The sequence below is a fragment of the Bos javanicus genome, chromosome 7 (assembly GCF_032452875.1).
Source record: "Bos javanicus breed banteng chromosome 7, ARS-OSU_banteng_1.0, whole genome shotgun sequence".
NCBI classification, from domain to species: Eukaryota; Metazoa; Chordata; class Mammalia; order Artiodactyla; family Bovidae; genus Bos; species Bos javanicus.
In genome coordinates this window covers 16184044-16211939 of record NC_083874.1, presented here as the reverse complement: position 1 = coordinate 16211939, position 27896 = coordinate 16184044, and the positions used below count along the sequence as shown (strand labels likewise).

General features: G+C 58.9%; 4 protein-coding genes across 7 annotated transcripts; 2 read left to right on the top strand and 2 right to left on the bottom strand.

Moving 5' to 3' along the window:
• Window positions 1-939: 939 nt before the first annotated feature.
• STXBP2 (syntaxin binding protein 2) lies at window positions 940-9755 on the bottom strand. 3 transcript variants are annotated; one of them, XM_061422318.1, is made up of 19 exons: window positions 9651-9755; window positions 8340-8389; window positions 7993-8074; window positions 7424-7500; window positions 7186-7264; window positions 6985-7088; window positions 6449-6597; window positions 6159-6243; window positions 5939-6069; window positions 5735-5842; window positions 5387-5444; window positions 5183-5248; window positions 4998-5078; window positions 3839-3977; window positions 3254-3363; window positions 2456-2551; window positions 1661-1746; window positions 1407-1564; window positions 940-1103 (listed from the first exon to the last, which is right to left on the bottom strand). In XM_061422318.1, the coding sequence occupies exons 1-19, from the start codon at window positions 9685-9687 to the stop codon at window positions 1000-1002; spliced, it is 1800 nt and encodes a 599-aa protein (XP_061278302.1). In that variant the 5' UTR covers window positions 9688-9755; the 3' UTR covers window positions 940-999. The 3 variants fall into 3 exon arrangements, with proteins under 3 accessions (XP_061278302.1, XP_061278303.1, XP_061278304.1); XM_061422319.1 differs by having other exon boundaries at window positions 940-1085; XM_061422320.1 differs by lacking the exon at window positions 940-1103 and adding an exon at window positions 1134-1190.
• A 52-nt stretch (window positions 9756-9807) lies between these two features.
• PCP2 (Purkinje cell protein 2) lies at window positions 9808-16117 on the top strand. 2 transcript variants are annotated; one of them, XM_061422322.1, is made up of 4 exons: window positions 9808-14313; window positions 14868-14982; window positions 15212-15336; window positions 15998-16117. In XM_061422322.1, the coding sequence occupies exons 1-4, from the start codon at window positions 14083-14085 to the stop codon at window positions 16115-16117; spliced, it is 591 nt and encodes a 196-aa protein (XP_061278306.1). In that variant the 5' UTR covers window positions 9808-14082. The 2 variants fall into 2 exon arrangements, with proteins under 2 accessions (XP_061278306.1, XP_061278305.1); XM_061422321.1 differs by having other exon boundaries at window positions 14868-15000.
• A 60-nt stretch (window positions 16118-16177) lies between these two features.
• On the bottom strand, window positions 16178-17950 carry LOC133250733 (protein PET100 homolog, mitochondrial). The gene is made up of 4 exons (XM_061422323.1): window positions 17844-17950; window positions 17080-17166; window positions 16910-16942; window positions 16178-16327 (listed from the first exon to the last, which is right to left on the bottom strand). The coding sequence occupies exons 1-4, from the start codon at window positions 17868-17870 to the stop codon at window positions 16244-16246; spliced, it is 231 nt and encodes a 76-aa protein (XP_061278307.1). The 5' UTR covers window positions 17871-17950; the 3' UTR covers window positions 16178-16243.
• An 80-nt stretch (window positions 17951-18030) lies between these two features.
• Window positions 18031-26873, top strand: XAB2 (XPA binding protein 2). Its single transcript, XM_061422317.1, has 19 exons — window positions 18031-18229; window positions 19319-19467; window positions 19738-19861; window positions 20091-20288; window positions 20996-21130; window positions 21204-21368; window positions 22610-22754; window positions 23164-23315; window positions 23423-23542; window positions 23637-23768; window positions 23941-24072; window positions 24219-24332; window positions 25096-25258; window positions 25351-25541; window positions 25728-25850; window positions 25941-26112; window positions 26313-26442; window positions 26558-26667; window positions 26761-26873. Exons 1-19 carry the CDS (start codon window positions 18179-18181, stop codon window positions 26820-26822), a joined length of 2568 nt encoding a protein of 855 aa, XP_061278301.1. The 5' UTR covers window positions 18031-18178; the 3' UTR covers window positions 26823-26873.
• Window positions 26874-27896: the final 1023 nt, after the last annotated feature.

Below are 27896 nucleotides of genomic sequence, written 5' to 3'. Positions count from 1 at the left end.
TTTTCCAGGCAAGAGTACTGGAGTGGGGTGCCAGTGCCTTCCTCGAATTAAGAGTCGGTGCAGTCCAAAAAAGTTTTTCTTTGACAGTGTCAGTCAGGGAGAATAAATCAAAGGGATGATCCAGAATGGAGAGAAGTGATTAAAAAAAAAAAAAAGATAATTAAGTCCAAATGAGGTCACTAGTGTAGACTCTAAGCCAATACGACTGGTGTCCTTAAGAGGAGATTAGGACACAGATACGCACAGAGGCAAGAGCATGTGAGGACACAAGGAGAAGACAGCCATCTATGCGCCAAAGAGAGGGGCCTTTGAAGAAATCAACCCTGCCAACACCTTCATCTTGGACTCCTGCTCTCCACAAATGGGAGACAGTAATTTCTGTTGTGTAGGTCACCCGGTACGTGGGACTGGGTTGTGGCAGCCCCGGCATTACTAATCCACCCAGTAAAGTCCCTGATAAGTCCTGCAGTTAGGAAGCCCTGTGAATACCCTGCCGGAAATGGAGAGGAAGAAGCAGGAGGAGCTCCAACTCTCTGGGATGGGAGCTGGGCAGGCATCGTTTGCCGTGCTCCTGTCCTCACACAAGTGCCAGTTCTGATCTTAGCAAGCGGAAAAGACTCCTGATCTGTGTGGCTGCAAGTCCCAAGGAGACAGTGCCAGAGGGCTGGGGAGTCTGTCTGGTCTGTTGACACTCTGCTACTGACGGTCCCATCAGAGTGGCCAAGAGAACCATCACTGGTTCCCAGGTTCTGGAAAGGCCAACCCAAGATGTTGGCTGGAACCTGGAAGCTAGTAGATCTTGGAGTCCATGTTCACCTTAAGAGTGTGGAATGCCCTCTAGAAGAACAGGGTTGGGTGGGGCCTGAGGCACAAGGTCAGGGGACGGGACCCAAGGGAGGTGGGCCCCATATGGCTCCCTTGGAAAGAAAGCAAGGTGGGTGCCAGCTGGCAGATGGGAGTTTATTTCTCTGGAAAGGGATGCAGCAGGTCAGGCGGGAGTCAGGGCAGGGAGACACCCTCTAGCTTCTGGTCCAGAGTCTTCAGATCATCCAGGAAGCGGGTCGGGGTGAGGATGTGCGAGGAGCCTGGACGGGAGGGAGTGGCTGCGAGAGTGGCCTTGGCCCCTGACCCTTCCACCCAGAGGGTCGTTCAGGAACACCCTGGCTCTCAGGACTCAGGAGTCTCACCTCCTGGAAAGGGAAGGGTCCACTCCCAGGGGACCCCATTCCTGGGAAGCCAAGCCCTAACCCTTCTCACCTAGGGCTCCCAGATGCCAGCCCTGCAGAGGCTCCAGGGTTTGGGGACCCAGAAGGCGCACAGCTATCAGTTCCCCAGGAACCCACAGGCGGGAGAGTCGGGCTCCCAGCCCCTGCCCACCCCAGGAGACCCCAGTCTTGGCCACTCACCGATGAGCACCTCCCACTTGCCATCAGTGGCCCTGGTAACTTCGTAGGCGGCCCGCATCTCTGACATGGCCACACCACCCACGATGTAGACAATAAGCCGGGGCCCTGCCCGGGCCTCCACGCCTGCCTTGTTCTTGTGCCAGTGGCCGAAGCGGGCACTGTGTGAGGAAGGCAGGCGGAGGTCAGACTGGGTAGCAGATCACCCCTTCCCCAAGCCTTACTTCCTGTGGGTCTGGGCGTGTCCCTGGCCTCACCTGACGGCAGCCTGGGAGCTGGATGTGGGGGCAGGGTCAGACACAAAGGGCCACAGCTTCCGGTCCAGCCGGTCTTCCACAGCATCCTAGGGCCGGAGAGGGAGGCTGAGGAGAGGGGCCCGGGCAATGAGGCCCAAGGTCTGGAGCCTCCTCCATCGGGTATGTTCCCGGGCCAAGATCCTGGCAGACAGGGGCTGCCACCTGTACCTCCAGCCCCTTAATGACCCAGGACCCGGCCTCTTAGCTTCTTAAGGACCCTGCTCCTGCTCAGCTCCTCAGGGACCCAGGAGTGTGGACCTCCAGCCCCTGGAGAAGCCAAGATTCTGAGCCCCTAACCCCTCAGGAACCCAGAGGTCTAGGCATCCAGGATCCATAAGGATAAGGGGGTCTCCAAGCAGGCAGAGATGCCAGAGATGCCATACAGACGGCAGGAAGCAGGAAGCCAGGTCCCTGGCCAGGTCTTTTAGGCTGCTGCTGCTTTTGGCTCCCACAGTGGGGCTGGGGTTGGTATGGGCAGGGCAAAGCGGGACCCAGGTGGCGTCCTGGGGGGCAGGAGTGAATAGAGGGGGACAGAAGAGGGGACCGTCAAGTGGAGAGAAGATGAAGCTCTTCTCTCTGTATGCGCCCCTGTTCCTCCAGTGTGGGATGGGGTTGCCCCCAGACCCCAGGCAGAGCCACGGGGATGCCCGTAATGAGGGATTTTCTCTTAAGCCCTGGGGCTTAGGACAGTGAGCAGGGAGGGGGCTGAGCATGGCCTGGATCGGGGAACTCAGGTCCCACCCCTACCAGCGGTACCTCCATCACGTCCTTGATGACCGGGGTCCAGCGAGACAGCTGATAGGTGGGCTCTGAGCGCTCCCTCCGCTCCAGTCGGCTGGTGGTCCCAGAGCTCTACAGGTGGGGCGGGTGGGGTTGGTGGGGGAATTAGGGAGAAGGAGGCAGGTCACGGATGGGGCTTGTCGGGCTGGGGGAGGTTGCAGACAGAGCGAGGAAGGAAAACAAGAGGGAGGGAGGAAGAAATACACAGGTGATGAAACCAAGACGAGACAAAGAAGAAGATCAGGACTGAGAGAGGTGGGGACTCACGACGGAGGACACAGAAACAGGGGGACTGAGAGGAGGTGGACAGGGTGACAGACGGGGGCGCCTGGGAGAGAGGCAGAGGGCAGGCAGGGGGAGAACACGAGCGGTGCCTGCAGTCGAGCGGCAGCGGAGGCAAGGTCGAGGGAGGAGGGACGTGCTGAGAGCCGAGCCCAGGAAGCTGCTGAGTGTGTTCCGGGTGGACTGGAGGCCCTGAGACCTCCAGGAGCCCAGGGTCCTCTGCTGGGGACCCAGCTATCGACCTGTGGGACGTGGACCACACGCCCCACACGGCAGCACCACTAGGACTCGGGCTCTATGCCTCATGGCCTCCACTTCTCCTGTGACTCTGAGACTCGGAACAGCCCTGCTGCCCCCCAATCCCCAGACCCTACTCAGGGCTCCCCGTGCTCCCAGAACCACATCACGCCTGGTGTGTCCCCGCCCTGGTGATGTGCCCTCTGACCCCAGTCACCCCCCTCTGACTCAGTGCCCTCTCCCTGCCCAGCATACCCCAGGGTTGGTGACAGTGCCCCCCAGCTGCTCCAGGTTCCTGATGAGGTTGCTGTGTGCCTGCACATTGGCGTGCTGAATCAGCTTGGCCAGATTCTCCTCGCTCACACCTGGAGGCGGCCGGAGGGCGGGGCTTATGTGGAGGCTCACAGGGTGGTGGTGGGCAAGGGGGAGGGTGGAGAGGTGGCCACACAGGCTTCTGGGTTGAGGGGCTTGGGGTGGGGGCATCCAGCAGTCGGGACACCCTGGGGACCGGGGGAGCCACCTACGCTCACAGAGGGGGCGGATTCCTCATGTTAGAACTCTGGATGGGAATCCTAGAGGAGGTGGTAGATTGGAGGAGCCTCTGGAATCAGTTGAGGGGGCTAAATTTGGAGGAGCCCTAAAAATAGATTCAGAGGGTCTCCATGCCAACGGAGGCCAATGAAGGGTGGCCCAAGGTCCAGAGCGGTATCTGCGGGGTTTGGCGTACCTGGTGTGTGGGGGCATCTGCGGGAGTGAGAGCCTCCCACAGTCACCAGAAACCGTGGTGAATGATGGTATACCAACCTCTCCCGCCTCTTCAACTCCAGGCCCCCTACCTACCATTCCGTAGCAGGATGTAGAGCAACAGAACCCGGATCTTGTCGTAGGCTGGCACTGCAGCGTCCAGTAGCACCGGTACAATCAGCTTCATGGGGTCCTTGATCTTCTCACCCTCTGCGTCCGAGCCCATGGCTAAGTCCTGGGGGCCATGGGGGTCAGACACCACGTGGAGGGATGGGGCAGGGCAGGGACATCCCCATGGGCCTCGGCAAGACCTCTGGGCTTCATTTTGCTCTACCAGTCTCTGAAGGTTCTACACACTGTTCACCGTGAGGTCCCACCCCTCACACAGGCCCCTCCTCCCCATAGGCTTCACCCTCTAGGAGGTTTAGCCTCCTCCCCTACAGGCCATACCTCTCACACAGGCCACACCCCTCACACAGGCCACAACTCTCCACAGGCCCCGCATTTCCAAGGGTGTGTGTGTTAATTCGGAGAAGGCAATGGCACCCCACTCCAGTACTCTTGCCTGGAAAATCCCATGGACGGAGGAGCCTGGTAGGCTACAGTCCATGGGGTCACTAAGAGTTGGACACGACTGAGCGACTTCACTTTGACTTTTCACTTTTATGCATTGGAGATGGAAATGGCAACCCACTCCAGCGTTCTTGCCTGGAGAATCCCAGGGACGGGGGAGCCTGGTGGGCTGCCGTCTATGGGGTCGCACAGAATCGGACACGACTGATGCGACTTAGCAGCAGCAGCAGCAGTGTGTTAATTGCTCAGTGGTGTCGGACTCTTCATAACCCCATGGTCTGTAGACCGCCAGGCTCCTTTGTCCATAGGATTCTCCAGGCAAGAATACTGGAGTGGGTTGCCATTTCCTTCTCCAGGGGATCTTCCTGACCCAGGGATCGAACCTGGGTCTCCCTCATTGCAGGCAGATTACCGTCTGAGCTCCTTGGGCCTGCCCTCCCCACAAGAAACTGCCTCTTCAAGGGGCTGGCCCCACAGGCCCCACGCCCACACTCCAAGTCTCTAGAGGAGACAGATCCCACACCTCACACAGGCCACACCTCTCCAGAGGCCCCAGCCCATACCCAGGTCCTACCTTTTTCCAGGCCGGGCCACCCCCCACAAGTCACAGACTGCCCCAGAAATGCCTCTCCACTCCCAGCCCAGCCCATACAGACCCCACCCCTGCCCAGGGCCCACACACCTGCTCCACGCTGCACAGCTTCTCCACGCAGCCCTTGAAATGCTTCATGCAGTCATCAGCTAAATGCAGGTGTGTAGAGTACTGCAGGGTAGGCGTGGGAGTCAGGGGTAACAGAGACTGAGTCAGGATGGAGACAGGGTGACAGTTGGAGGCACGCAGGTTCCTGGTCCCCGCTTATCGCTCACCTTGTTCAGCTCCTTCTGGTACTGTGGCATCTTTTTCAGGATATGAGACAGGTCTTTGATGTTGGCCTGGGAACAAGGCTGAGCATGAGGCCAGGCCCTGCCTACCCGAGGCCCCCAGTCCAGGCTGGGGCTCCAGACTGAGGCCCCGCCCCTCCCAAGTGGCCCACCCTGCCCCGGGCCTGCACCCTACACACTACAGCCTACCTTGTCTGTGGTCAGCCTCTTGCTCTCACAGAAATTCTTTAGGAGCTCCGTGACCTTCCTGGCAGTGAGAGTGGGCAGGGGGTAGGTTGGGGACTGGTGCCAAGACGGTCATATTGGGGCAGAGTTGGGGGGTGGGGGAGTCACATGGCCCAGGGATGCCAGCCAGGGGACACAGGCCGCGTGTGAGCCCACACTGGAAAGGCATGGGGAGGCCAGCAAAGGGGTGTGGCTCGTTGACAGGCATTCATGCAGAATGGGTCCATAATGGGAGGGAGGGGTGGGGACCTCGTGCCAGAGGGCCCCCAACCCCGGTGCCCCCCGCGAGCACACGCACGCGCATGCACATACTTGGACACGTCCGCAATGTGCATGTGTCGAAGCTCCACCCACAGGTCATCATCCTCGTCCAGCAGCACCGCCTTCTCCCGGGCCTCACTGAGCCCGGTGGTCTCGTACCTGGGAAAGCCAGACATGAAGGTTGTGAGCGCTCGCTGAAGCCCAGGGACCCGGGTCTGCAGTGACAGCAGAGGATAAGTTTCAGGGTCTGCCCACCTGTAGGTGTCCTGGTCGATGTCCAGCAGGTCGTAGGCCATGGCCTGGAAGGTGAGCTCATGCAGCAAGGGGGACACGGGGTCGGCCGCCCGGTCCATGATGAGCAGCTGTGAGCGAGTCTTCTCAGGGCCCTGGGGTGCAAGGGGTGGGCAGGGGGATGAAGCCATTGACCCTGACCCTGGCTGGGGCCTCCCTCCACCTCCCCAGAAAGCCCCCTCACCTCGCCCAGGTTGGGAGTGTCTGCCTTAAAGGCGTTCAGCTTGGCTAGGACGGCATGGGCCAGCTGTGCTGTGTCCTCTGGGCCCCTGGGGATGGGGTGGGCAGACACGGGGTGGGTGCCTCAGGGTGTGGGGTTTGGGAGGGCCAGTCGGCACAGACTGGGAGTCAGGGATGGGGTTAGGGATGGGAGTCAGGGGTCAGGGTGAGGACTGGAGCTGGGGTTGGAAGAGAGGTGCAAGGTTGGAAGCAGGATGGGGTCAAGGTCAGGGCGGCTTCTGGCTGGGGACCCACTTGCGGTAGCGGATGGCCGGGTACTCTTGCAGAGTGGCGCACAGGGTGGCGATCTGCTGGGCCAGTGCCTCCAGCTGCCGTGCTCGCTCGCCCGCCCGGAAGGGGCAGTAGAGGTTGTAGGTGCTGTGGGGGGCATCCAGGGAGAACACCTGCGAGGACACAGAGCCGCCACCGCTGGAGGTGCGCCCCTGCCCAACTCCAGCCGCGGCCATGTGCCACTCCCCGGGGCTTCCTCCGGTCTCTGGAGCCTGCTTTGCAGGCCTGGGGCAGCCCCCTGACTACTGTTTTGTGGAATACCCCAGCCCCCTCTGCCTTGTGGGGGAAGACAAGCAGTGAGCTGCATGCTGCCCCCCTGCTATTGCCCAGGAAGACGGAACTCCAGGTGACTTCCGCTAAGAGCTCATTCCACCGGTTGTTAGCTGCTTTCCTTTCTGATTCAGCACCCTCTCTGCTTATCACCTTGCCTATTTCTGAGGGAACCTGGGATACTTGGTGACGAAGCCCCACTTCCTACCCAGAAGTGGGCTGGGCTATACCTGAGCTTCGTATGGGAGGAAGGCAAGGTGGATCTCTTTCAGCGTCTTCACCACCTTTGCCAGACGGGAGCGACCCAGCTCACTGAACAGGGGCTCAGGGCAGGCTGGGAATGGGCAAGACGGGGCATCAGGCCAGGGCAGCCCTCACACCCCCTTACCCTGACCCCCACACCACACCCCTACCCGGCTCTCCTCACTCACTGTCGGTGAAGAAGACGTGTGCTGCTTTGTAGGTGAAGGTCGGGGTCCCCCGGAAATCTGCGATCAGGGCCTGTACCGACTGGGGAAGGTGGATCACTCTCCAGGCCTGGCCAAGTACCCTTAGACAGACCACCCCTGACCCAACCTCCCAGCCACTGCCTGCCCCTCATACACACACAGACATGTATGCCCGCACACACGCATCCACACACACACACACACACACTATCATAGGCACCTTCTCCGTGGGGCTCAGCAGATAAATAGCCTCCAGGCTGGGGATGGGTTCTCGTCTTTTGTTGATGTCCTCCACAACTAGTAGGAACAGAGAAAGGGGACATGTGTGGATGGCACTGGGGCCAGGGCACATGCAGAGTCGCACACTCAGGGAGCTGGACACTTGGGGTGCAGAGGCAGGAGGGGATATGCACACTCCCTGAGGGTCCTGAGCTTCAGGGGACACATCCATGGATCACAGGACTAAGAGCTACGTGGGCAGGGCTCTGCACATTCGGGATCACACAGTCATCGCCTCCTGGGGATCGACTTTTGAGAGTTACACATTCTCGGGGTCACACGCTGAAAGCCCCACATGGGGTTCCACACAAAGGGGTTGCACAGCTGGGGAGGCTGACCCCTTAGGGGTTGCAGCTAGGGAGCCCCTTGCGTGGGAAGTCTGACTATCTAGGGGTTGCCATATCAGGGCTGTCTGTAAAGGAAACCGCATCCTTGGAAGTCCTGGACAATTTCAGGGGATCCCACACTCTGGTCCCAGCTGGGAAGCCTGGGGTTGAGGTAGCCACTCACTGGTGATGCCCTCAGCCAAGATGTCTGACATCTTGCAGCAGGACGACAAGATGCGCATGCTCGGGTGGTCCATGATGAGCACCTGTCCAGACGGATGGAATGGACAGAAAAGAGGGTGGGAGAGGTTGAAGCTGTCCCCAAGAAGGGGCTGGAGCCACGGGCAAGTCTCTCAGCTTCATGAGCTGATTGAACAAGAGGACCCAGGACCCTACCCAAGCCCAACCCAGACCCACCCACGTGACCTCTGTGGACCAGCAGCCTCCTCGGGGAGCTGGAGTGGTGGGGGGTGTCCCACATTCAGGGCCCCCTGACATGGGTTTGGACAAGGCATTCTATATCCCCCCTACCTTCCACTCTCCATCTTTCTTGACGCTCCGAATGACTCCGCTCAAAATTTCTGCAGGGAAATGAGGGGTGGGTTCAGTATGTGGAGTCCTCTGGCCCCACAGTGCCCCCCAGTTTTCTGGGTCCTGGGCTGGACTTCCATCAGAACTCCCATTTACTCCTCCCCTCAATCCTTTGAGGTAGCTCCTGAGGTCACCCCCAAATTATAGTCAGGGCCACTGAAGTTCAGAGAGGAGAAGGAAATTGCCTAAGGACCCTCAGCACCTAAGTGGCAAGTGCCTGGAGCATAAGTAATAGATAAATATGCTTTAGATAAACGAATAACTGGAAAGCCACGACTCACATAACAGGTCTACCTGCCTCCAGAACTGGGCTCTCCATCCCCCTATATACTGGAGTACTCCTGGCATGTAGATTTCAGCCACACCCTCATTTCACCTCCATCGTTTACCCTGAACCAGAATGCAGGACCCCTGGATCCCTGTCTGAAACATGCCTGGCTGTGATCATCCCATTACCCAATGTCCAGCCTCAGTTTCCTCATTTGTAAAATGGAATCAATGGCTCTCCTGTCTCTCCATCAACCCCTTCATAGGAGGAGGCTCCTTTTTCAGTTGGGGTTTGGGGAGTTTGAGCCACACTCGGCTCTGCCTAGTGGAGGGAGTGGGCAAAAGGGCCAGGGCGGCCCCGCCCAGCAAGTGTCTTGTCCACTGTTATCAGCACTGCCAGGGCGGAAGAAGACTCTGAGGCCGGAACTACCGGGGGTGGGGGAGGGGACGACCTCCACCCACCCCCCACGAAAGAACCAGGCCCGCGAGGCCTGGATGCCACGGTCCCCAGGCTGCAAGGGACTCCTGGGGGCCGGGCAAAGAGGAAGGCGTCCCCCGCCCTTGGATCTGCATTGGAGCCTGGACGCGCATCCTGAGCACTCTCACCAGCTGGGGTCGCTGACCAGCGCACCCAGGCCCGGCCGCGGTCCGCAACATGGGGCCCCAAGAGTCCAGCCCGCCGGACTTTGCCCGGCTTAGAGACGCCGGAGCCTGGCTGTCCAGCGGTGCCCTCCCCACGCCCATTCTTTAGGGGGTCCAGGAGTCCATGCCCAACGCCTGTCTACTCCACCCTTAGTCTGATTTCTTTCGGTCCCCGGAGTTTAGTCTCCCAACTTTGTTCCGCTCCCTCAAGGGAGAGCCAAGTCCCCGCCCACCCCCTCGAGGGTCAGGTGCTCGACATCCTGCCAGGTCCCCAACTCCCCGCCGCTAGACTCCCAGAGTCCGTGCGCCCCCGGCCCCCCGCCCCCAGGGGGCGGCACTCACTTTCTCCTACCACCGCCTTCAGCCCCGAGGGCGCCATCTTTCCCTAGGGGCGCCGCCGCTTCCGGGTCTGTCCCAAGGTGGGGGCGTGGCCCCGCGCGTCATCCACGTGGCCCCCGCCCTGCGGGTCCAGGGCACGCCCCCTGCCCACCTGGCCCCGCCCCTCCACCGGTTGTCGGAGAAGTTGCGTTCCCTGCTGAAACGACAGGCGAAAGCGTCCCTGCAGACATCTTCAAAGTCGCCGGAGGAGCACGGCCCGACGACACGTTCAAAGACGTGAGCTCAGACACACTTCCCTAGCTTGTGTGCAACGAGAAAGTGGGATCGCAAGGCAATAATAACCCCTTTATCTTCCCCAGGCATAGTTCCACCCCGGCAGAAATTTCTCCCCTGGGTCTAAAGGATACTGTGTATGCCTACTTGGAGCTACGGGACCACAAACCCGTGATCCACTTACCTTCTGTTCCCGAGTTTAGTAGCAGCAGTGGGCTTGGGCAACACTTGATAAGGAGGCCTGGGGGAAGGTTGGAGCTAAACCAGCAATTATTGGGTGCTAGGTTCTCAGTCCGGAGAAGGCAATGGCACCCCACTCTAGGACTCTTGCCTGGAAAATCCCATGGACAGAGGAGCCTGGTGGGCCGCAGTCCATGGGGTCGCTAAGAGTCGGACAAGACTCAGCGACTTCACTTTCACTTTTCACTTTACTGCATTGGAGAAGGAAATGGCAACCCACTCCAGTGTTCTTGCCTGGAGAATCCCAGGGACAGGGGAGCCTCGTGGGCTGCCGTCTATGGGGTTACACAGAGTCGGACACGACTTAAGTGACTTATCAGGTTCTCAGTCGGGGCTTCTCTGGTGGCTCAGATGATAAAGAATCTGCCTGCAACACAGGGGTTCGATTCCTGGGTCGGTAAGATCTCCTGAAGAAGGAACTAGCAAATCCACTCCAGCATTCTTGCCTGGAGAATTCCACGGACAGAGGAGCCTGGAAGGCAACAGTCCATGGGATCACAAGGAGTCTGACACAACTGAGCAGGTAACACACACATACAGATTCTCAGTCGACCCTGCAGAGGCCCTGATGGGCAGCGCAGGTTGGACAATGAAACCGCAAACTCGGACTGACCCTTGTCCAAGGCCGGGTGATGAATAGGCCTATTGCAGTCTGAAGCATGAGTTGGTCCCAGGAGGTATGCTAGTCACAGCCTTGCTGATGCACACGTGAACTCAGTGGCATGTTCAACCGCTTGCACACATACATACACACACATCTCAATTTACACTCGACTTGAAGTATTAGGGCCTGCCCCGGCTGTGTGCCAGCAAAGGGCTGACACCTTATCACACAGCAGGCACAGTCCAGCATCACCTTCTCCTTTTGATGAGGATTTAAGGTGTGACACTCGTGTGTGGGTACAGAATCCTGAGCTGGCTCAGTCCTGAACACGTGGTTTTATTTGGCTGTGGTTTTTTGAGAGTTTAGCCAAGTGCCAAGCCCTGTGCCACTTTCACGGGATGGGCATGGGACTGACCATAATGAGTAAGACCAAAAAGCCTGCCAGGCACACTTAAAGTTGAATGGAGGAGGAGGGGAGAGAAAATGATCAATTATGCCTTAAGGAAAGAAAGTGACATGATAGCAAATTTGGGGGTGGGATGGGGGCACTCTATTGGGGGTGGTGCCAGAGGGGTATCCTGAGGGGATGATCTTTTAACCCTGAGCGGTATTAGGGAGCAGCCGTGCATAGAGAAGCAGGAGGTGAGATTGGAGGAGTGGCTGGAGTGAAATGAGGGGGGGATGCCCCCCTCCCCAACAGAAGCTGAGGTTGGAGGGGCCACAGAGACCAGACCCCAGTGGGACATGGCAGGACTAACCTAGCCCAATTTGCATGGGATTGAGAGGTTTTCAGGACCCAGGGCTTTCAGTGATAAAACTGGGACAGTCCTGGCCAAACCAGGAGGGCTGGCCTCTCTACAAAGGAGCTTGGGTTTTTCTTTCTTCTTTTCTTTCTCTCCCTCATCTTCTCTCTCTCCCCCTCTCTACCATCCTTTTTTCCCCTTTTTGTTTCTTAGCTTTATTACAATATAATTCACATACAATTTAACCACAGAGGGGACAATCAATGGCTTTTGCCATATTCACGGTTGTGTATCCGTTACCTGTCAATTTATTTACTGAAGTATTGTTGATTTACCATGTCAATTTCTACTTTACAGCAAATGATTCAGATATACATGCACGTTGTTTTTCATATTCTTTTCCATTATGGTTTATCACAGGATATTAAATAGTTTTGTGCTATACTCTATATAGAAGTTTTCATTTGCTAACCCCAAACTCTTAGTCCATCCCTCCTCCACACCTCCTTGCATTTGACAACCACAAGTCTCTTTTTTGTGTCTGTTCATCTGTTTCTGTTATGTAAATAATTTGTGTCGTATTTTAGATTCCATACCTGAGTGAAATCAGATGCTGTTTCTCTAACTTACTTCACCTAGTATAATAACCTCTAGGTCCATGTTGCTGCAAATGGCATTATTTCATTCTTTTTAATGGTTGAGTAATATTCCATTGTGTATACGCACCGCATCTTCTTTATCCATCCATCTGTTGATTCTCCATTTGTTATCCATTCATCTGTTGTTTCTGTGCCTTAGCTATTGTGAATAGTGCTGCAATGAACACTGGGGTGCATGTATCTTTACAAGTTAGTTTTGTCCGGATGTATGCCTAAAAGTGGGATTGCTGGATCATATGGTAGCTCCATTCTTAGTTTTTTGAGGAACCTCCAATACTGTTCTCCATAGTGACTGCCCTATCTTACATACCCACCCACAGTGTAGGATGGTTCCCTTTCCTCCACATCCTCTCCAGCATTTATAAGATTTTTAAATGATGGCCATTCTGACTGACATCACCAGTCAAGTTTAGAACATCTCCATGGTCTCATGGTATTCGGGTTTTCTCCTGAGGACAGTGGGGGCCAAGGGAGAGTTCTGAGTGAGGGAGGGAGGAGACCCCTGTGGTTCCTGGGAGGAAGGATGGATTGTAGGGGCAATGGGGAAGGGGGAGGGAGCTGGGACCACCTCTAGCGTCTCTCTTGGTCTGTCCTCTGGTGGTGAGACTCTGTAGGGTCTGGCCTCACTCTATCAGGTGAGGATAATCAGGTCTTCTGCTGCTATGGGCTCAAGGGTGTGCTAACCACCCCCTTGAAGGAAAAAAAAAAAAAGTATGTTACAGCCCTTACTCGCAGTACCTTAGAATGTGCCCTGTTTTGGATATATGGTTTTTGCAGGTGCAGTTAGTAAAAGATGAGGTTGTGCTGTGGTAGGGTGAGTCCCCAAAGCAGTGTGACTAGTGTCTATGTCTTAGGACAGCCGTGTTAAAACAAGTACATGATGGGGATGCCTGTGATGACAAAGGCAGAGACAAGTCCTGCAGCGACAAGCCACAGGACATTAAGGACTGCCAGCAGCCACTCGAACCCAGGGAGAGGCAAGGAAAGAGTCTCTCCTCCGCATGGCCCTGCCAACACCTGGATTTTGGACTTCTGGCCTCCAGAACTGTATGACAATAAATGTCTGCTGCTCTAAGCTACCTCGTTCGGCACACTTCATTAAGAAGTCTGGGAACTAATATGTCTGGGGAGGAGCAGGACAGCACGTTGGCATTTGGGGGTCATGGGGCCACGGAGAAGATGTGGACAGGGGCTCCAGAGGGCAGTGGTCTGTCTGGGGAGGAGGACCAAGCTTTACAATCGGGCAGAGGTGGTCATGGTGCGGCCCCTTTGTCCTGTGAAGAAACTTTAACTGGTTTCCAGAAAGGCATGCTGGGGAGGGGGTGGGGTGCACTTGGGGTCCTCCCAACAGCACCCTCCCAGGGCACTGATGGGGAGCCACAGCTGCTCAGGGGACGGGGTGGGGTTTCCTTCTTGCCTCCCTCGGCAGGACTGTAGCCTCTCATCCCTAACTGGGACTGGGGGAGGGGGGGTCAAATGGGAGGAGACAGGCCAACTTGGCGTTGGTGATGGGGAGACAGGTGGTCCCACAACTTCCAGTTTTTTGGGGGGATGAGGTGTGGACAACCAGACCTGGGGACAGTAGTAGAAAGGATGGCCAGGAGACAGAGGTGGAGCCAGGCTAGCTGGTGGTGGTTCAGGTGTCCTTGAGCTTCCTCTCCTCCCACCACCTGTGGATGGCAACTGCCTTTCCAGCAAATACGGGTGGGCAAGGTGGATGCAGATCTCACCTGAGCTGTCCCATGGTCCAGTCCTCTCCCAAGGGGGTCCAGTCAACTCAAGCTCTCCACTGTGGGGACCCTGCACTCCACCTGAGTCCTTGAGGCCCAGCAGGTCCTAAACCCAGGTCACCCTGCCTCCTGCCCCCACAGCAGCCCCGGCCTCACGCTGCAAAAACAATTATCTGGATCATCTTTATGGGGCTTAAGCTTGGGTGGGAGCAGATGGGGCATGAGCTGGGGATTTGGGGCTGGGTATCCACTACACACACCCCGCCCCCCTCCATATCCCAGTCTCTTAAAAAGCCTTCTCTGGCCTGGGGCTGGGGCAGAGGCCAGCGGAGAGGTGGACGGGATCCAGGGGAGGCAGGGGGGACAGGGACAACGATGGACCAGGAACAGGAGGATGTGGGCTCAGCCTGCGACAAGGTGAGCAGGCCCCACCCCCACCCCCCCCCAAGGGCCTGTGAATGACAAGACTAATTCATTTGTAGGGCACCTAATTAACAAGGAGTCTTCTGGGACCCCTGACCCAGTTGCCACCTAAGAAGGTGCAGGAGGGCACTTGAGGTTCTGAGTGCCTAATCCACCCCCCAGCGAGGTCAGGGCTCTCAGTGATGACCCCATGGAGGGAGGGGGTTGGGATAAGGGAGCGGCCCCCGGGATGGTCCCCTGGCTAGTGTCCCAGTCCCAGGCCACCCCGCAGTCAGGCCCCTATGTAGGACGTCAGCCCTCTCTCTTGGGGCAGCGCTGCAGTCACGTGGCACTGCTGGTGGGGCCCCTGGGGCAGGGGCCAGGGCGAGATTGAGGAGGAGACTCATGTCTCATTTGGAGCAGCTCTGCAAAGCAGCACATCGGCGGGGACCATGGTGAGAGCCACAGAGAAGCCCAGAGCGGGCCCGGGAGCCAGGTGGAAGCTGGCTGACTGGGTTGATGGGTCTCCTGGCTGAGGGTGGGCTGGACTGAGCATATCTGTTCCCCAGGCTGGCTCCCCAGACCAGGAGGGCTTCTTCAACCTGCTGAGCCACGTGCAGGGCGGCCGGATGGAGGAGCAGCGCTGCTCGCTGCAGGCGGGGCCGGGCCCAGCCTCTGACAGCCGTGAGAGTGGGCAGCAGGGTGTGCAGAAGTGGCTGTAATGTGGGTGGCCGGGCATGAATGGGGCAAGTGGCCACCTGGGGGGCCTGTGGGAAAGAGTCTGAGAAAGTGAGCTGGTGACTGGGGACAGAGATGGCCATGGGTTGGGGGCAGATACCAGCATGCTTCTTGGAGGATGTGGGCTGGGGGGCTCCAGCTGGGCTGAGCTCCCCATGGCCTTGGCTCCACGCAGACAGCGGCCCTGCACCCGAGATGGACAGCCTCATGGACATGCTGGCCAATACCCAGGGCCGCCGCATGGATGACCAGCGAGTGACGGTCAGCGCTCTGCCTGGCTTCCAGCCTTTGGGCCCCAAGGTAGGTGATGTTCTGCCTGGGCTGAGGAGAGACCAACCAGGCTGAGGCCTTTAACCCTGCCTTCCACCCCCAGCCAGGAGTGCAAGGGGCCCCACCCCCACCTCTGTCCATCCATCATCTGGTAGGAGCACTCATCCTGAGTCCCTGCCAGTCACAAGACCCCGGTGGATCCAATACCCCGGTTCAGAGGGAGGGCAGAGGCCCAGACAGGGCTGAAAAGGGATCGAGGTCATGTCTGGGGCATGTTCAAGTCAGAGACATGACGGGAACTCACAGCTCCTGAGCCCGAGTGTCTGAGAGCTATGAGGAGGTAACAGAGAATAGACCCCTTCCTGGGAAGGCACCCCGAGGGTGGAGGACAGGTGAGCTTGTGCACAGGATGCATCCAGACCCCCACATGTCCACATCACACATACTTGCCCACAGCTTGGGTTCTGATCAGGACCCCAGTGAGGCCCCCAAGACCCACCAGCCCCAAAATACCACCCTTAATGTTGAGTAACCAAGGAGCACAGAGGCTCAGGGATGGTGGGAGCAGGTAAGGGGAGGGAGGGGAGGTGTGACTCAGTTGCCATCTGCCGCCTCCCTCCAGCGTCTGTGTCCCCCTCTGGTTGGCACTACCCTCGGCCCCTCTCTCTGGTTGACCCCTTTGTATCAACAGGACGGAGTGCAGAAACGAGCTGGGACCCTCAGTCCCCAACCCCTCCTCACCCCCCAGGACCCAGCTGCTCTCAGCTTCCGTCGGAACAGCAGCCCCCAGCCCCAGACACAAGCCCCCTGAGGACCTGAGGTGTCCTGGGCCCCACTTGGCCCCTGAGAGCCGACAATAAAAGCACTTCCATGAGCAACAAAGAACCGTGTGTGTGTTATTCTTCGGGGCAGGCTGGAATTCCGGCACGGAGAGACCTCAGGGGCTCTGCTGGGCAGCACGAAGGAGTTTCTCCTCCCGCTGCTTCCGTATCCTCTCTTTGAATTCTTCTAGCTCCCGGCGCTGGGGAGGTGAAATGGGAAGGAAGGAGAGGCAAATGCACCTCAGGGCCTGGATCTTGTTCTCAGCCCACCTCCCCTTAACCCCCCAGACCGTGGCTTCAGAGTTCCTATCTACAATGAAGCCTGTGCCAATTACAACCCCAGATTAGCTTCAACCTTCAGGGAGTTCCCTGATAGCTCAATTGGTAAAGAATCCACCTGCAATGCAGGATACCCCAGTTCAATTCCTGGGTTGGGAAGATCTGCTAGAGAAAGGATAGGCTACCCACTCCAGTATTCTTGGGGTTCCCTTGTGGCTCAGCTGGTAAAGAATCCGTCTCTAATGCAGGAGACCTGGGTTTGATCCCTGGGTTGGGAAGATCCCCTGGAGAAAGGAAAGGCTACCCACTCCAGTATTATGGCCCAGAGAATTCCATGGACTGTATAGTCCATGGGGTCCGCAAAGAGTCAGACACGACTGAGCAACTTTCACTTTCAGGGAGAGGGCAGTTAAGGAAATCATGTGTCCCTCCACCCTAGGTTCCCTGCCCACAGGAATCCAGGCCCCTCCCCACTCCGGTGGGAGGAAAATTACATGGCTTACCTGGTCCTCCTTCTCAGGGGGCCACAGCTCCCTCTGTAGGGACAAAGTCACAGATGGAGTCACAAGCCAGAAGCCTCCAGAGCCCCGCATCCAGGGCAGGGTCGGCTCAGGGAAGGCTGACCCTGTTCCCTCATACCCTTCCCCATTCCCTGGAATGAACCAGTGCCCACCTTGCGCTGTATGACATAGTCCTCAAACCACTCGGCCTGATTGGCAATCCAGAACATAGCCACAGGGAAGGTGAGGTAGATGGTCATCTGGAAGGGAAGGGGAGGGATGAGTAGTCAGGAATTACCATCCCCGCCTCAACCCCTACTGTACAGAGGCTGCTCAGAGTCGGGAAAACGAGACCAGAGGTGTTTCTTCAGGACCCTCCAGAACCCCAAAACTCCCAGCAAGGGTACAGAAGTCACACACCTTGAAGTCTAGTCCCAAGAATCCAAGAGTAACCCCCCACCCCCACCCCGAAAGCCCCCTCCAAGTCTGAAAGACTCTTTCTCAAAGAAACACAGATATATTGGCCCCAGGAGCAGAAGAGCTTCTACTACAATAAAGGCATCTCTCTGAGACCTCAAACCACTCCCAGCTAGATTCCAGAGCACCCTCAGATCCAGAACTCATTCTTCAGTCTAGGAGTCGGTCTAGGAGAAAGACGCACACCCACTTTAAACCCGAGAGCTCCGCCAGAGCCTGAAGTCTTCCTTCTTAGAGCCTCCTCCCCAGGTCACATCTCTCAGAGGGTTTTCCTCACACCTGCCCTCCCAGAGCCCCCAACCCAGCGCCCCCTTCTCTGCGTCTCCAACAGTAAAGGTCCCTTTCAAATCAATGGAGCTTTCGCCCCAGAGCCCCTCTCTCGGAGGCCTCCCTTTTCAGAGCCTTCTCATCCAGGAAGAACCCCGCGCCCAGCTTTCCGACCGCTCCGTTGCTCACTGACCCGAAACACCTCAAGCTTCACCCCCATGTTTCTGCTCTTAGGCTTCACAGTCGCTTCCGCCCAAAGCCAACCGTCCAACAAGACAGTATGTCATTGGGAGTCCGCGGGCTCCACTGCTAAAGCTGATTGGTCTAAGTAGCTTCATGATGACGTCATCTTAGGGCGCTCGCCAATGCTTCCGGTAGCTGGGGTGGTCGAAAGGAAAGTCAACAACACCTGGCGCATGATCGGGAGGAGTTCAGCCAATGGGAAATTAGTCTGGTTCGATATAGGAGGCCTTTAGGCGTAGACGTCAGCATACCGCGACTCCTGTCCGTGTCTGGGGAGCCTGGAAAATGGTGGTCATGGCGCGGCTTTCGAGGCCCGAGCGACCGGACCTTGTGTTCGTGAGTCCGCGGCGGGCCGGGGGTGGCATTCATAGGGGCGCCGGGGCTTAGATACCTCAAGGGATTGGGGCTTGGCCACTCGGGATATTTAGGCTAAAACTGTGCCGGTCTGAGAGCAGGAGGACCCTTACGGGCCGACTCGTGATGTCTGGACCAGGCTGGTCAGGAGCAAAGATCTGGTGCTGGAGCTCAGGTGACCTTAGTAAAGAGCAAATGGTCGAAGTTAAGGGCCTAGCATCCCAGACCTGGGGCGGAAATGGGAGCGCGCAGGGTGTGGGCGGGAAGGGAAACTCATGTAGCTAAACCTTGAGAGGCCTGGTGTTTGAAGTAAAAGCATGGTGAGTAGTCCAGGGCTGGTTTCATTGGTAAAATCTAAGTGTTCCGGGTAACGGTCCAGGTCTGGTCCTGAGCGTTATAGTTTCTGGGATAAAGGCATGGTGTCTGGACCGGGAGAATCTTGGGAAAGAAGTAAAGACCTGGTGATGTGGAGCTAAGTGGGCAACGGCCAGTAGAATACTGGAGAGTCAAAGTCTTGGTGTTTGGAGTAGAGGCGTGGCATTTTCACTAGATTGCTTCTTGGTGTCTCGAGTTAAAGGCTAGGGAACTTGTCCATACCTTTCTTCCTGAGATAAAGGATCTAGCTTCCAACTTCTGGGGCAGAGTTGAACTAAACTGGCTGGTGGGAGCCTGAGATGCCAAAGGTCTGGTGTCTGGGGAGTCATGCTCTAAGGAGGTTAAGACTTGGTGACTAGGGCAGAGGCCTAGCGTTGGACCAGAACCTTGGTGTCTGTAGAGTCTGGTGACCTGGGCCAGAAAGTGGATAGCTTGATTCGGAAGGCCAAGAGAGTGATATCTGGGTGATAGTTTCATGCCTGGCCTGGAACCCGGTGACCGAGGAGTCTGATAGTCTGGGTCACGTTGTAAGTCATCAGATTCTGAGAGGTAAAAGTCTGGTCCTGGTATCTGGGTGACTGGGCTCCAGTGGTGAGCAGTGGCATCTGGGACCTGGGTAGGGGTCCCAGTAGGAGTGCTGCTGTGCGCAGGCTCTGAGAGCAGGTCTGTCTTCTCCCCATGCCCCGGCCCTGGCAGGAGGAAGAGGACCTCCCCTATGAGGAGGAAATCATGCGGAACCAGTTCTCCGTCAAGTGCTGGCTCCGCTACATCGAGTTCAAGCAGGGGGCCCCCAAGCCCAGGCTCAATCAACTGTATGAGCGGGCGCTCAAGCTGCTGCCCTGCAGGTGAGATTGGCAGCAGCTGCCCTGCCTGCCTCCGCCCCCTGCCCCACCTTTTCTTATCCCATCACACCAGAACTGGCTAGTAGGTCCCAGGTCCCTCCTAGGTGTTGTGTCAGCGAGTAGACATCCCAGGAATCGCTGAGCACACCTTCCCTGATGTCCTGGCCATCCTCCCCAGGCCCCTGCTCCTAGCCCTCGTCTCATAGGGCAGAGGGAAGGGTCCCGGGAGTCCATAAAAGCTGACCAGTCACTGCCCCTCCCTCCAACTCCCAGCTACAAACTCTGGTACCGCTACCTGAAGGCCCGCCGGGCACAGGTGAAGCATCGCTGCGTGACTGACCCCGCCTATGAAGATGTCAACAACTGCCATGAGAGGGCCTTTGTGTTCATGCACAAGGTGGGGAGGGGCATGGCTGGGCCAGGGAATGAGTAGGGAGGTGGGGCTCAGAGTCCACGGAGGTGGACAGAGCAGGGGTGGGAATTCTGTGACCTCTGTGCATGCCGGCCTGAGCAAGACTTAGTTCCAGGGACACTGGGGTTCTGGGTCCTGCTGCAGGGGACATCCAGCATCCTGGGGCCCAGTGCTGAGGCTGGCAGCTCAGCCCCTCCTCTCCCCACCCCTCCAGATGCCCCGGCTGTGGCTGGATTACTGCCAGTTCCTAATGGACCAGGGACGTGTCACGCACACGCGCCGAACTTTCGACCGGGCCCTCCGGGCATTGCCCATCACCCAGCACTCTCGTATTTGGCCCCTGTACCTGCGCTTCCTGCGCTCACACCCCCTGCCTGAGACTGCTGTACGGGGCTACCGGCGCTTCCTCAAGGTGAGGCTCCTAAAAGGGCAAGACGGGGCCAGGTTCAGGCAGGTGGGCCAGTTCCCCAGGTCAGGACTTTCCAAAAACGGGCTCGCTGGGGGCACTGTGTGCCCTGACAGACAGGAAATGGGAACGTGGCTCATTGAGACAGACAGGGTTTTGTTTATGAGTTCTGTGTTCGATCTCCAGAGAGTTTGTGAGCATCTGCTCCACGTCAGGCGCTGGGATACAGGTGCTGGGGATAGCGTGGCTAAGACCGTCCGTTTGCACGGAGCTTTCAGTCTCACCTGGCAGACAAATGCTTGCGACCTGACTGCATAAACCAGAGTAAATCTGCAACCGTGAGAGGGCAGGGAACAGGAGATAAACACATAACAGGCAGGGCTGAGAGTCGAGGGGCAAACAGTATGGAGGCCTCATGCGGTTTCCCCAAATGTATAGTCTCTTATGCATCGTGAAGTCCTTAGTGCAGTGCTGTTTTAGGTAGGGGGCTTGGGATGAAAGCAAGGCCTGGTCTGTGCAGGCTGGACCGCTGGTGTCTGACCCAGACAGTGAGGGCTGGACCTGGACTGGTGAGGGCTGGGGCTGAGACTGGAAGTGCAGCGCTAGCTCCTGCCCAGAACAGTGGTGGGTGGCTGACCGGAGGTGGGGTGGGAGGGGGCATGGTGGTGTGGCCCTGTGGCCCCACTGACAGCCGGTGGTGTGTGGGTGCCCAGCTGAGCCCCGAAAGCGCTGAGGAGTATATCGAGTACCTCAAGTCAAGCGACCGGCTGGATGAGGCAGCGCAGCGCCTGGCCACCGTGGTGAACGACGAACGCTTCGTGTCGAAGGCCGGCAAGTCTAACTACCAGGTGGGCCCTGGGTGCTGGCCAGGCGGGAGGGCCGGCCCCTTGGGGCCAAGGCTGACCTTCCCTCACCCCGCAGCTGTGGCACGAGCTCTGTGACCTCATCTCCCAGAACCCTGACAAGGTGCAGTCTCTCAATGTGGACGCCATCATCCGCGGGGGCCTCACCCGCTTCACCGACCAGCTGGGCAAGCTCTGGTGCTCGCTGGCTGACTACTACATCCGTAGCGGTCACTTCGAGAAGGTGCCTGGGCAGGCAGGGGTCTGGGAGCGGGGCGGGGCCTCCCTCCAGCACTCAGCCTTTGGGGACACCTGTGGACGTGCATATGAGCAGAAACATGTGCCAGTGTATTGCTAGTGCACACTTTTGCACGTGCCTTCCTGAAGGTGGGGCGAGGCAGACTGCCAGCGAGCGCACCCACCTTGAACCAGCGAAACCTAGTTTTCCATGGTGGTAGCCTTGGACCTGTTTTAGCTTGGGTGTCCTCATTTGCTGAAGTTTCCTGAGAATGAACTTTTGAGAGTGACAGTTGCATTCCCACCTATTGGGACTCAGGCTGGAGTTGGGGTTTGGTGTGAGGGTCCCTCCTGAGGTGTTGGTGTTACCATCTGTTCATGTTGGCTGTTCTCCTTGTGACAGTGGAGTGGCAAGCTTGGGGATGGGGGCCGTGTGGGGGGGCTCAGAGAGGTCCCTGGAGGGGCTGGCTGGGGAGAGGGTGGGCCAGGGGTGATCAGAGCAAGAGGGTGGAGCTGGAGTCGGGGCCCAGAGTGGGCTGTGCAGGCCTGGGGGAAGGGGGAGCCCTGCAGGCCAACAAGGGGCCAACTGTGTCCCGCTACAGGGAGCTGCGAGTTAGCCAGCCATGAGCAGGACACAGGCCTGACCAGCTGTGCGTTCTACAAAAATACAGACCCTTCGGGCTGACACTTTGAGTGGACCACATAGGCCGGAGCTGGCAGCAGGAGACTGGCCAGGCAGGGGCAGAGTGAGGGGGCCTCCCACCACTTTCCTTTCATACTGCCCGTCCCCTCGGTTTGGGGTTTGGGGAATGACCAGGAGAATGTGTGCTGGAAAGAGGGGTCAGACTGGTGTGAGGGGTACTTTGTAGCAACAGCTGAGCCGTCCATGACCTGCTGAGGTTCAGGCCCTGGCAGGGTGGTTGGTCTCCCTTTTGGTCTAACGGGGGCTGGGCCATCATGTATCTCACTTGAGCCCCATGGTTACTGCATGAGGAGCTGCCACTCTGTTTACTGATGAGGAGCCGAGGTCCCCAGATCATCTGGTAGAAGAGGGGAAGGGAGAGCTCCAACCATTGTTGGATGCTGGCAGTGCTGGGCAGGCCCCAGGGAGTACCCTACGGGGATTCTGATCTGGGATGGGTGCTCAGAGGCCGGTTCTGTCAGATGCCTAGGGTCCCTGTGGTGGGCACACACGCCTCTCCCCTGCACTTTGCTTACAACCTCCTCCCCCACTTCCCTTCCCTGCAGGCTCGGGACGTGTATGAGGAGGCCATCCGGACTGTGATGACCGTGCGGGACTTCACCCAGGTGTTTGACAGCTATGCCCAATTCGAGGAGAGTATGATCGCGGCGAAGATGGAGACCGCCTCGGAGCTGGGGCGGGAGGAGGAGGGTGAGCTGGGGGAGAGGGGTCCCTAGTGACTTGTTGGGGGTGAGTGGGTCTTGGGGTCAGAGGCCAGCAGCAGGGGAGTGTGAGTGGGTGGGTTGCCAGGACTGGGGACACTTTTCAGTGGGGCTTGGGTTGAACGCTGGTGGGAAGGGAAAGCAGGGTACACAGTGAGGTGGAGAGGGGGCCTGGGCCAGAGCTTGGCAGGGAAGGAGGGCTTGGGGGGGGCGGTGGGATTGAGGGGTTTCCAGGGTAGCCTGGACCCTGCCCACGTGTGGGTTCACGGTGGCCCTGGGGCAGCTCGGAGAGGGAGTGCCCAGATGGACAGTGGGGGCGTAGGGTAGGGACCGGCAGTGAGCAGGAGGTGCCCTGGGTACTGTGAACTGACGCCCTCCGCCCTGCCCCGACTTCGCAGATGACGTAGACCTGGAGCTACGCCTGGCCCGCTTCGAGCAGCTCATCAGCCGGCGGCCTCTGCTCCTCAACAGCGTCCTGCTGCGCCAGAACCCACACCACGTGCACGAGTGGCACAAGCGTGTGGCCCTGCACCAGGGCCGCCCTCGGGAGGTGTGTGACGGCCCCGCCTCCAGAGCCTGTCTTGGCCCCCTCTCCTCCGAGGCCCGCCCCCTCCCCACCGGGTCCCCGCCCAGCCTGACCCAGCCCTTCCCTCCCAGATCATCAATACGTACACGGAGGCTGTGCAGACGGTGGACCCCTTCAAAGCCACCGGCAAGCCCCACACGCTGTGGGTCGCGTTTGCCAAGTTTTACGAGGACAACGGGCAGCTGGACGATGTGAGTGTGGGTGTCGCGGATGGACGTCTTATGGGTCCTCTGCCCCGCCCCCTTCGTGGGCGGGGTCTCAGCCTGGCCTCTGCCCGCCCCGCAGGCCCGCGTCATCTTGGAGAAAGCCACCAAGGTGAGTTTCAAGCAGGTGGACGACCTGGCCAGTGTGTGGTGCGAGTGTGGAGAGCTGGAGCTCCGGCATGAGAACTACGACCAGGCCTTGCGACTTCTGCGGGTGAGCATAGGCTGGCGCGGGGTGGGATGGGCAGGTGAAGGGTGGGATGGGCAGGCGAGGGGTGAGATGGGCCGGCGAGGGGTGGGATGGGCGCGCTTGGGCGCTGCAGGGTGTGCCGTCAGGGTTCAGGATGCCCCCTGAGCGCCTCCCCCTGCCGTCCTTGCCCCTGCAGAAGGCGACAGCGCTGCCTGCCCGGCGCGCTGAGTACTTTGATGGCTCAGAGCCTGTGCAGAACCGTGTGTACAAGTCTCTGAAGGTGTGGTCCATGCTGGCCGACCTGGAGGAGAGCCTCGGCACCTTCCAGGTGAGCCCCTGGAACAGGATGGGGGTGGGATTGCACCTTCCAGTGGAGCCCCTGGGATGGGGTAGGGGAATGCGACGCGCTCCCTACGGAGGGGAGGGGGGCTGACTCCCCCACCCGGGGCACACCGCCCTGTCCCCGCCCCGCAGTCCACCAAGGCAGTGTACGACCGCATCCTGGACCTGCGCATCGCCACGCCGCAGATCGTCATTAACTACGCCATGTTCCTGGAGGAGCACAAGTACTTTGAGGAGAGCTTCAAGGTACGGGGGTCCCACCCAGGTGTCAGGGACACTGTTCCTGTGCTCAGGCCGCCCCCACAAGGTACCACCCACTGGGCGGCTTAACCCACGGAGGTGCGTTTTCTTCGTCGTGGAGGCCCAAAGTCTGAGATCAAGGTGTGGGCAGGGTGGTTTTCCTCCGAGAGCCCCTCCCTTTGGCTTGTAGAGGTCGCCTCTTCATGGTGTTCTGACGTGGCTGCCTCTGCTGTCATGAGGATGTGAGTTGTATTGGAGTGAGGTCACCTTAACCATCTCATTTTAACTCAAGTTATATCTTGTAAAATTTTTTTCCAAATAATCTTGTTCTGAGGTACTGGGAGCTAGGGTTTTGACTTGAATTTGGGGGGACACAGGGACACAGGAATGGGGACACGGTGGGGGGGACGGTGTCGTACACACATGAGTGCCGCCTCTTGAGTGTCAGGCCTGCCCCCTGCCTGGGTGGTGACCTTTCTCCCCAGGCTTCAGTATCTGTGGAGCTGAGGATCTACTCCCATTTTCAGCCATAAAGTTGCTGAGTTAGCTTAGTGAGTCCTAGTCCAGCTCTGTCTAGGGTCCTGGCAGCCTATAGAGGGAGACAGGCCATGCATTGGCCGCCAGGCTGGGTTTTGATTGCGTGATCACGGGGAGGAGCAGGAGGGAGAGGCAGGCAGGCAGGCCAGGGGCCCGCTGAATGAGCCAGAAGGGGACATGGGCGTGAGGGGTCCTCCTGCTGAGGGCTCACACACAGCACCCCCTCGGGCAGGCATACGAGCGCGGCATCTCGTTGTTCAAGTGGCCCAACGTGTCGGACATCTGGAGTACCTACCTGACGAAGTTCATTGCCCGCTACGGGGGCCGCAAGCTGGAGCGGGCACGTGACCTCTTTGAGCAGGCGCTGGATGGCTGCCCTCCCAAATATGCCAAGAGTGAGGGGGGCCAAATGGTCTTGGGGGGTAGGGGCGCATCCCAGGCCCAACCGCTGATCTCTAATCCCACCCCCTGCTTTGTCCTGCCGCAGCGCTGTACCTGCTGTACGCGCAGCTGGAAGAAGAGTGGGGCCTGGCGCGGCACGCCATGGCAGTGTATGAGCGTGCCACCAGGGCTGTGGAGCCCGCGCAGCAGTACGACATGTTCAACATCTACATCAAGCGGGCGGCTGAGATCTACGGGGTCACCCACACCCGCAGCATTTATCAGAAGGCCATTGAGGTGCCCGCATTGGGGGTGGGGGGTGAGGGGGGAAGAAGAGGGTCTTGCAGGCAGGGAATCTGAGTGAGCCTGTGTGTGTGTGGCAGAGGGTAGGCTTACTGCCCAGGGGCCAGCCTGGTGTGCCCAGAGGGGTGTGTGCACCCCCGCCCCCATCCCAGCCTCCCTGACCGCTCCCAACCCCACCAGGTGCTGTCTGACGAGCACGCCCGGGAGATGTGCCTGCGGTTCGCTGACATGGAGTGCAAGCTCGGGGAGATCGACCGCGCCCGGGCCATATACAGCTTCTGCTCGCAGATCTGCGACCCCCGGGTAGGGACGGTCCTGGACCTGGGGAGGGATTGAGGGGTGGGAGGTTGTGGCCAAGCTGACCAGCTCATGTTCCTGCTACCCCCTCTGCAGACGACCGGGGCCTTCTGGCAAACATGGAAGGACTTTGAGGTCCGGCATGGCAACGAGGACACCATCCGGGAGATGCTGCGGATCCGCCGCAGCGTGCAGGCCACATACAACACACAGGTCAACTTCATGGCCTCGCAGATGCTCAAGGTGTCGGGCAGTGCCACGGGCACCGGTGAGCGGGCCCTTGCCATGGGTGCTGGCCTCCCAGGTCTGAGAGCATCAAGGTTCACCCCGTCCCCCATGCCTCAGGCTGGGAACCCCCTGGGGGATTGGGGCCTCAGGCTTACGTGGGGGGCACCCAGCAGCACCCAGAGCAAAGCAGGCACGGTCCCCACGGCATCTGACCCCCGCGTTCCCTGCCTCCACCCCCAGTGTCCGACCTGGCCCCCGGGCAGAGCGGTATGGATGACATGAAGCTGCTGGAGCAGCGTGCCGAGCAGTTGGCGGCCGAGGCGGAGCGGGACCAGCCCTCAAGGGCCCAGAGCAAGATCCTGTTTGTGAGGTGAGGGAGGGCGCCCTGAGGCTGGGGCTCAGAGCCAGCCAGCTCTCAGGAGGGAGGCACCAGGAGGTGGGGGGCCGCCGGGCCTGGCTGAGCAGTGTGGCCCCCTCCGCCCCAGGAGTGACGCCTCCCGGGAGGAGCTGGCTGAGCTGGCCCAGCAGGCCAACCCAGAGGAGATTGAGCTGGGCGAGGACGAGGATGAGGATGAAATGGACCTGGAGCCCAACGGTGAGGGGCCAGTGGGCCGGAGGGATGGAGGGTAGGGGTGGGACCCCCTCCCAGAGAGTGACCGAGTCCTCCTCACATCCCACCCCCATCCAGAGGTGCGCCTGGAACAGCAGAGCGTGCCAGCCGCTGTGTTCGGGAGCCTGAAGGAAGACTGACTCCCGCCCCTGCCCACTCTGCCTCTCCCCTCAATGAAGCTTGTGTTTGTACGTCCTGGTCTGAGCCTCCTTCCTGCCCCCTCCTGCTGCCCAGGTGCCTGAGGGGTTTGCCAACTCAGCGCCCCGCCCCCCCTCCACCCCTGGATTGGCTCATGTGGGAGGTGGGGCATGCTGGGCTCTAGGCCAGGGCAGGCACCCACCCCACCCTCACCCCACCGAGCCAGTTCTGGACTCTGAGAGGCCAGTCTCTCCGCGGCCTGAGGGCCTGATCCTAGAGGGGCCCTGTCCCGCTTCCCATCAGCAGGTAGACAGCACGCCACCTCGAACCCTTCCTCCCTGGGCGAGGGCGGCACCCTCCACCCTTGGGAGGTTACTAGTCTGAGAGCTTTGGAGGCAGGCAGGCCCTGACCACCTCTGCGATCTTAGCAAGGCTATTCTCTACCTGGACAGCAGCCAGGAGCCAGACCTCGGCCCTGGGCCACGGCCAGGGCGTGGTCCTTAGTCCTAAGCTCTGGGAAGCCATTATCGGGCTCTAAGCTATTAAAGGATTTGAAGCATTCAGGGACTTAATCAGATTTGTGCCCTTAACAGGCCAGGCAGACTGCTGTGGCACCGGCTGGTAGCAGGAGGTGACTGGGGATGCAGTCATGGGGACAGAGAAGTGAGTGAGCAGGTAGGCCTTCAGGAGGCAAATGTGCAGGATCAGGTGACCCTGGGGAGGCTGAGGTTCCCCACTTGAGCTTATGACTTAGCTCCTCCACCTGAGACATCCGGGGGCCACGCCAAGGCAGCAACATCAGACCTGGAGCTTGGCTGAGAGAAACAGGACCCCCTGGCCCAGAGGCAGTCACCGAGTCTAGAAACGTAGGCAGTGGGGTGAGGGAGAGAAGATCAAGTTTAGCAGTTGGCCAAGGACCAAATGACAGGAGGGGCCGATAATAACAGCCAGGCTGAGGAGGAAAATGAAGCCAGTGGGGGTGGGGAGGGCTGGCCGGAAGCCCCAGGTGCCCAGGAGTTCAGCTAAGAGGCAGCTGGGAATCGGCCATGGGGCCCGGGCAGGGGACTCATGCCAGA

What these genes read in the sequence shown, in the direction of transcription:
- PCP2 (XM_061422321.1), top strand. Translation starts at nt 14,083, where the DNA reads ATGGGGCTTAAGCTTGGGTGGGAGCAGATGGGGCATGAGCTGGGGATT. An exon ending in TGGGCTCAGCCTGCGACAAG is followed by an intron (nt 14,314 to 14,867) that starts GTGAGCAGGCCC and finishes TCTGTTCCCCAG; the next exon opens with GCTGGCTCCCCAGACCAGGA. An exon ending in CCGTGAGAGTGGGCAGCAGG is followed by an intron (nt 15,001 to 15,211) that starts GTGTGCAGAAGT and finishes GGCTCCACGCAG; the next exon opens with ACAGCGGCCCTGCACCCGAG.
- STXBP2 (XM_061422318.1), bottom strand. Translation starts at nt 9,687, where the DNA reads ATGGCGCCCTCGGGGCTGAAGGCGGTGGTAGGAGAAA. An exon ending in CCGGCCATCCGCTACCGCAA is followed by an intron (nt 6,244 to 6,448) that starts GTGGGTCCCCAG and finishes CCCCATCCCCAG; the next exon opens with GGGCCCAGAGGACACAGCAC. An exon ending in CACATTGCGGACGTGTCCAA is followed by an intron (nt 5,445 to 5,734) that starts GTATGTGCATGC and finishes TCTCACTGCCAG; the next exon opens with GAAGGTCACGGAGCTCCTAA.
- XAB2 (XM_061422317.1), top strand. Translation starts at nt 18,179, where the DNA reads ATGGTGGTCATGGCGCGGCTTTCGAGGCCCGAGCGACCGGACCTTGTG. An exon ending in CCGGCAAGTCTAACTACCAG is followed by an intron (nt 21,131 to 21,203) that starts GTGGGCCCTGGG and finishes CTCACCCCGCAG; the next exon opens with CTGTGGCACGAGCTCTGTGA. An exon ending in ACTTTGAGGAGAGCTTCAAG is followed by an intron (nt 24,333 to 25,095) that starts GTACGGGGGTCC and finishes CCCCTCGGGCAG; the next exon opens with GCATACGAGCGCGGCATCTC.
- LOC133250733 (XM_061422323.1), bottom strand. Translation starts at nt 17,870, where the DNA reads ATGGGGGTGAAGCTTGAGGTGTTTCGG. An exon ending in TGAAGCTTGAGGTGTTTCGG is followed by an intron (nt 17,167 to 17,843) that starts GTCAGTGAGCAA and finishes CTTCCCTTCCAG; the next exon opens with ATGACCATCTACCTCACCTT. An exon ending in CCCCTGAGAAGGAGGACCAG is followed by an intron (nt 16,328 to 16,909) that starts GTAAGCCATGTA and finishes TCACCTCCCCAG; the next exon opens with CGCCGGGAGCTAGAAGAATT.